The sequence below is a fragment of the Zingiber officinale genome, chromosome 8B (genome assembly GCF_018446385.1).
Source record: "Zingiber officinale cultivar Zhangliang chromosome 8B, Zo_v1.1, whole genome shotgun sequence".
Lineage (NCBI taxonomy): Eukaryota > Viridiplantae > Streptophyta > Magnoliopsida > Zingiberales > Zingiberaceae > Zingiber > Zingiber officinale.
The window spans coordinates 73,771,941-73,778,270 of record NC_056001.1 but is presented as its reverse complement, the minus strand read 5'-3'; the positions used below and the strand labels follow the sequence as shown (position 1 = coordinate 73,778,270).

General features: G+C 39.8%; 1 protein-coding gene across 1 annotated transcript; it reads right to left on the bottom strand.

Annotated features, from left to right (window-relative positions):
* Positions 1 to 4,560: 4,560 nt before the first annotated feature.
* On the bottom strand, positions 4,561 to 6,099 carry LOC122017239 (zinc finger protein NUTCRACKER-like). Its single transcript, XM_042574800.1, has 3 exons — positions 5,953 to 6,099; positions 5,469 to 5,868; positions 4,561 to 5,319 (listed from the first exon to the last, which is right to left on the bottom strand). Exons 1-3 carry the CDS (start codon positions 6,053 to 6,055, stop codon positions 4,734 to 4,736), a joined length of 1,089 nt encoding a protein of 362 aa, XP_042430734.1. The 5' UTR covers positions 6,056 to 6,099; the 3' UTR covers positions 4,561 to 4,733.
* Between the last annotated feature and the right edge of the window lie 231 nt (positions 6,100 to 6,330).

Genomic DNA, 6,330 nt, shown 5'->3' with positions numbered 1-6,330 from the left:
CTAGAATAGTTTCCAGGACACGAAATGGACACTACGAATTTGTAGTCATGCCATTTGGTGTGACTAATGCACTTATGGTCTCCAGAGACTTTATAACAGGCCTTCCAAGGACCACTAATGGGTACGATACGATATGAATGATAGAGGACCGAGAAGTTAAGAGACTAAGGAACAAAGAGTATCATTAGTGGAAAGTCATTTAGAACTAGAAGCATGAGGAAGTTACTTGGGAGCGTGAGGACAGTATGAGACGGAAATATCTAGAATTATTCTAAGTTCGAGGACGAACTTTTTATAAGGTATGGGGAATTGTAACGACCCAATTTTCCCCATTAGGAGTTCTAAAAGTTCTTTAAAATATTTAGAAATATTTTAGAGATTTTTAGAAATTTTTAGAGTATTTTTATGTAATTTTTGGAGGTCGTTTGGTATTTTTACTAAACGAAGGAAGTTTTGACAAAAATGTCCAAGCCGAGATTCGAGTCGGAGACCTCCGGTTAAGCAAAGCCTTAAGTAAATCCGGCTAACCAAGTGTGCTGCGGATATTTTGTGAACATATAGGAACTAAATTATACTTAAGCCATAATAGAAACAGAAATATCAAAATAAAGGGGCCGAGCAGAGTTCGAACGCGCGACCTCCAACTTGCGCTAAATAGCTGCTGACCAAGTATTCAGGCCGTCGGTTCTGTTTAAAATTGATAGCAAAATTATTTAAAGAAGTTAACCAAATATTGAAGTTATAAAAGAGGAGAACTTAAGGCTTGATTGATTACCCGTGACCTAACTTTTCCTTTCTCCTCTCCTCGCATCTCTCTTCTGCGCGCGACGGTCGTGCTCGGGCGGAAGGCAAGGAAGGTTAGGGGGCTTCACTCCGGCGGCCGATTGAGGGAGTTTTCCGAGAGTTCTCCACCTCCTCACAATCCTTTCGTCGAGGAGAGCTTGTGGGCACGAAGAGGAGCCGGATTGTTGAGTTCTCCGCAAGCCCTAGAAGCATTAGAAGCCTTCTTCTCGGTTTAAGTCCAAGAACGCTAGGTAAGTTGCTACTCACCTCACCTGCAGTAGGATAGCTCCGAGGTTTATTCCTTGTTCCTTTCTTTATGTCTGAAGCTTTGCATGAAACCTTAGAGCTTGCTTGTAAGTGAATTGTTGCTAGGGATTTAAAGGAGATTTCCGAGATTTGCTTAATTCAGTATGTGACCATGGGATTTTCGAGATGAGTTTCTGTATTTGGTGATGGCATTGGGATTTCTTTTCCTTTTCGACAGTAAAGAACCTGAGGACTATTTTGCAATGGTTTCTTGTGTATTGTTAGGATTTTTCCATGACCAATATATTGCTATTATGTTTAAGCTTAGATTGATATGAGTTGACTGCAGAATTTCCGAACATATTAGAAGGAATAGGTTTAGGTGTGGTAGCAAATGTTTTCATTGTTTCATTTTCTTTTGAAAGTGCATGTTTGCTAGTTGAGAATTAAAGGTTAACTGTTATCCTTGCTATAATTGATATGAACGATGCATGTTTGTAATTATGGAAGTGCTTTAGTTTAGTTTATGTAGCTTTGCATTTGCTTCGAATTAATGTAGATGGAATGGTTCAGATTGATCTTGCTATGACATCATGTTTCGGTTAAATCAAAAGTGCATGTTTTCCACCATGTTAATGTTCAAAGTAAAAGATAGATTTTTGCATATTACGAACATGATAAAAGGAGGCTTATATTCTATTTTTAAAGAAGTTAGATTTGTTTTCCTTTGTTTGAGATCTGTTGTAGCATGTTTGAAGAAGTTAGATTTGCTTTCTTTTGATTTGTTTTTGATGTAGCATGCTTATAGAAGTCTGATTTTCTTTCCTTTGATTTAATTCTGTTGTAGCATGCCTATATTCTTTTTAAGAGTTTAAGAAAAATATAAGAAAGATAAAGAAAAGAAAGAAAAAGGCCAAGGCCTTAAGTAGATCCCAAAGTCAAGACTTTAGGGATTTTGGCACACAAGGTGCTAAAGAAAATGCCGAGGCATTATATATTAGAAGTATTAAAAGATAACAAGTATTTTACTTTTATCAGTGGCACTGTACGGGACTCTAAGTTGTCCTTGGGTTGGGCTCCCATAGTCGTCCCTAGGTTTAGATAACCTAGTATGCAGGATTCTCAGTTGTCCTTGGGCTGGACTCCCATAGTCGTCCCTAGGTTTAGATAACCTAGTAAACCCTACTAGATTCTGGACCAGCTATCTTGGGTCTAGTTAGGGATGCGCGCAAAGCAAGTACAGTTGTCGGGCCCAAAAAGAAGTTGATTACTATTTTGAAGTATTATAAGTATAAGTTTTTGAACAAGTAAAGTAAGTTTTACATAAGTATAAAAGTATTAAAGAAGAAGTTTTTAAACAAGTGAAATAAAAGAATAAGTTTAGAACAAATGAAATAAGTTTCATTTTGTTTTTAAAAGTAGCAAGTTGAGTTTTCTTTTATGCTAGCATGTTATTTAGATTAGCTTACTGTTCTTTGCTATTTTCTGAGCATGAGTAGCTTTACATGTTTAGCATTTCAGCCTGTTTGATTCCTTTTGTCCACGGTCTCTCGAATACTCCATTCTTCACCGGACCCAAAGCCATCAAGCTGAGTCATATGTATATCCTGCAAATCTGCACACTCACATACATATATCAAATACAAGGATAAACCTAACTTAAATCCTTTGCCCAAACCATCAAAACTCATGGTCACCCCGAACCATCTTAAGGAATGATTTCTCCAACATATTCAAGTTTTCATTGTGAATTCAAACGACGAGCATGAGATCAAGACAAGAAACCACTAGCTTGCACGGATCCTAACACGAATGAGGCAAATAGAGAAAAATGCTTAAATAAGGAAGAAGAAAGAGATGAGGATGAAGACTTAAAGCAAGAATCACCGAAAAGAGCGAGAAGTAAATGGAGAACAAAGAAGACATTGAATGTGATGACATTTCTTCGTCATTAGCCCGAATTAAGCCTCGCCTCAAATTTTAGTCGTCTGATCCGAAGATGGAAATGTTAGCTAATCAGCTCCTCCGTCGGATCAGATGCTCAAATTTAAGGAATCTCAGCTATCATCTCAAGTTGATTCCATGGGATGGGCTCGACACATGTTGGCCTTAGACCAAAACAACATTACTGGTCAGATGCAATGTTCCAATCTTGACCTTGATATGCGATCTTGCATATTGCTTGCTTTAATGGCACCTCACTCACAAATTATTAAGGTGTCTAGTAGTAAGACGGTAAGGCTACTCGGCCACATTAGCCATAAGCCCAAGCTAGCAGTTGGATCAAAATCGTTTCAGTCCAGTCAGTCGGACTCGGATCTCCTTCGACTAAACTTGGAGGGGAGACAAGTGATGTGACGTATATAGGGGCTTATGCGCGGCACTACCAAGTCAAAAGTCAAGCCGATCAATCAAAAGGCAAATTGATGTGTAAGTCAAAGAGATCAGCTTGGGTCAAGACAGGCCCGACCTGAGGTTAGACTCTTTTAGCTCAATCTCACCCGACTCCACTAGTTCGATCTCACCCGACTCCTCAAGTTTGGTCTCACCCAACTCCTCCTGAACTCACCTAACTCATTCAGTTCGGTCTCGCCTGACTCCTCCAGTACGATCTCATCCGGCTTCTCCAATTCAGTCTCATCCGACTACTCTAGTTCAGTCTAATTCGTCTTCTACAGTTCGATCTCACCTAGCTCTTCCAGGTCAGGCACTCTTGTCTCTCCCAATTTGATCTGTGCCAGATACTTCCAGATGCGAGTGGGGAACGTGGATGTCAAGATAAGCGAAGAATGTGGAGTGATCAGGGAAATGAATAAGAAAATGACATTTAATGTGGCAACCCCACTACTTGAATGTGATGTTCATGCTTACGCCTGGGAGAAGGAATATAAGGAAGCTCGTTTTGGTGGGTGTAGGTACACACATAACCAAGGTTTTCTTCCAACTAAGCTCAATCTCGTCCCCCATTCCAACGACAACTCAGACAGGAACATAGTCATTAAATATGATATAATTTTTAAAATTATTATAGGATATTTATTAAATTTATTTAAAAGATTTTCACACATTAAAAACATCATAGTTGTAGGCTCCTTCTTTTGCCTTATTTATTTGATAAGGGGGTCGATTTTAAAAATAAAAATGAACCATATGATCTTTAATATATCAAATGTTTAGAGATCTATAATTAATTACTATGTGTAATCCATAATGATCTAGTCATGGACTCAAAAAAAAATATCATTTATAAAGTCTTTTTAGAAGTTCTAAAGATTTCTAATCTCTTTTTAGGGCTATTTTTATCTTTTCTATGGTTAGAGTTTTAAGAATATTTAAACCTTTATTTACTCGAATTTCAATCATTATCTTTTGTTTGAATTAATTTTATTCCGTTAAGAGACACCATCTTGTGTTTGACGATTTTTTGTTTTTTTTTTAAAAAAAATCTTAAAAACTAATCTTCAAAATAATCACTAGTGTCTTCCCGCGTCACTTTTTCTTTTAAAAAAGAATTTTACTTAACGGACAAGAAAGAAAACTACCCTTTGCCTCCCCATCATTTCCTTTTTTTTTTTCTTTTGTTTTTTTTCACAGAACAAAGGCATCAGCACAGTCTACAGGTACCTTTTTGTGATTCCTAAGAATATGCATGCGTGGATGCTCCACTGCTTCATGCATGCAACTTTTTAGCTGTCCATTTTTTTTCAATTTCCAACTCTGGTCCAGCCATTCAATGATGATGCACAAATGGCTGGAGCATCAGCGCCAAAGAAATCTCTGGTCAACTCTTCCCCTCGCATTATCTCATCAGCATCTCTGTCCATTGTGCCATTAATCTCGAAGCTTGATGAATTCATCTCTACCAAACCACCTTCATATTTGTTCAGAAACTGGATGCCACTGTTCAGGCTCTTCATCTCAAACCCGCCCAGTAAAGCAGTAGTGGCACCAATTTGCGCACCTTTCTGCAACAAACCAGACATTTCATGTGGAATCACTATTTCTTCGTGTTGATGCTGATTGCTGAAGAGAGATGGAATCCAATTCAATTGAAGCCCAGCATTTGAGTAGTACGATATGAAAGCACTAGTGCTGCTTCCCTGAAGGTCTGGTTCACCATTCGAGGGCTTGAGTATGGAAGTGTAGGTCTGCTCCATGTTTGCACTCATCAAACTTTCCCTGAAGTTGCAGAAGGAATTAGTCAAGCTGCTCATGTTTGAGGCTGCTGCTCTCGCTGTCTCCAAGGCCAAGACATCACAGAAGGCCCTGTGGGTCGTGAAACTATCCTTCCTGTACTTCATCAAGAGCGTTGATCAACATTACTCTAATTATAGTAACATTTCTTCTTCGATCGAGATCTCAATTAATGAAATAAATGTATATATATATATATATAATTTCTATAAGAAAATTGAAGATTAATGCAACTATATATTTACCTGGCGAAGAAGGTACCACAGTGGCAGCGGTACTCGCGTGTGCCGCAGGTCTTGGCATGCGCCTTGCAGTCCGACTGCACGGCGTAGCGCTTGCCGCACTTGTGGCACCTCCACCGCTTCTCGTGGCCGTGCTTCCGGCAGAAGTGCTTCTTCATGCCGGTGAGATCGCCGAGAGCCCGCGAAGGGTGGTGGTGGACGCAGCTCCGCTCCGGGCACACGTACACCCGCTTCCGCCGCTCCGCCTCCTCTCTCTGCCGGAGTTTCCACGGCAAGTTGTGCCCTCGCCGGTGCAGCTGCAAGTTCTGCTCCCGCTGAAACCCCTTCCCGCACATCTCGCACACGTATCTGTTTGTCGCCAGCAGCGTCGCCGGTGACAATGCTATCACCTCCGCTTCAGGATCTGCAACATGCGTCAATCAATAGCTCTAACTGTAGCACATTAATTAATTAATTATAACTATGCGCGATCAAGTTGATTAATTACCCGGTGTTCCTGGTAAACTTCTCTTCTTCTTCTTCTTGATCTTCAAGGGAGAAGGACCACTGATAGAACTTGGAATAACAATATTAGCTTGCTCTCCTGCCATTGTTTGATCTCTGCCTTCTTAATTTGGTGAAGAACGAAAGAGAAGGAGAGGGTCTAAGGGAGGGGAAAATTAACGTGCACGATGAGCCCTATATGAACATGGAGTCAGGGATAGCAAAAGCTAGCTAGCTGCTCCGTGGCATCCATCCATACCTTTGTTTGGAATGAATCATTAGATCTCATAACTTCTTTTACTTTCTTTTGTTTAAATATTTTTATATTATAGTTGAGCAACACATTTCGAGACGATCATCCATAATCTTGGCATCTCCAAGT

Bases quoted from the DNA above. Each gene is read 5' to 3' on its own strand.
- LOC122017239 (XM_042574800.1), bottom strand. From the start codon at position 6,055: ATGGCAGGAGAGCAAGCTAATATTGTTATTCCAAGTTCTATCAGTGGT. The intron at 5,869-5,952 runs GTAATTAATCAA...CGCATGTTGCAG, and splicing joins AAGTTTACCAGGAACACCGG to ATCCTGAAGCGGAGGTGATA. The intron at 5,320-5,468 runs GTAAATATATAG...GATGAAGTACAG, and splicing joins TGTGGTACCTTCTTCGCCAG to GAAGGATAGTTTCACGACCC.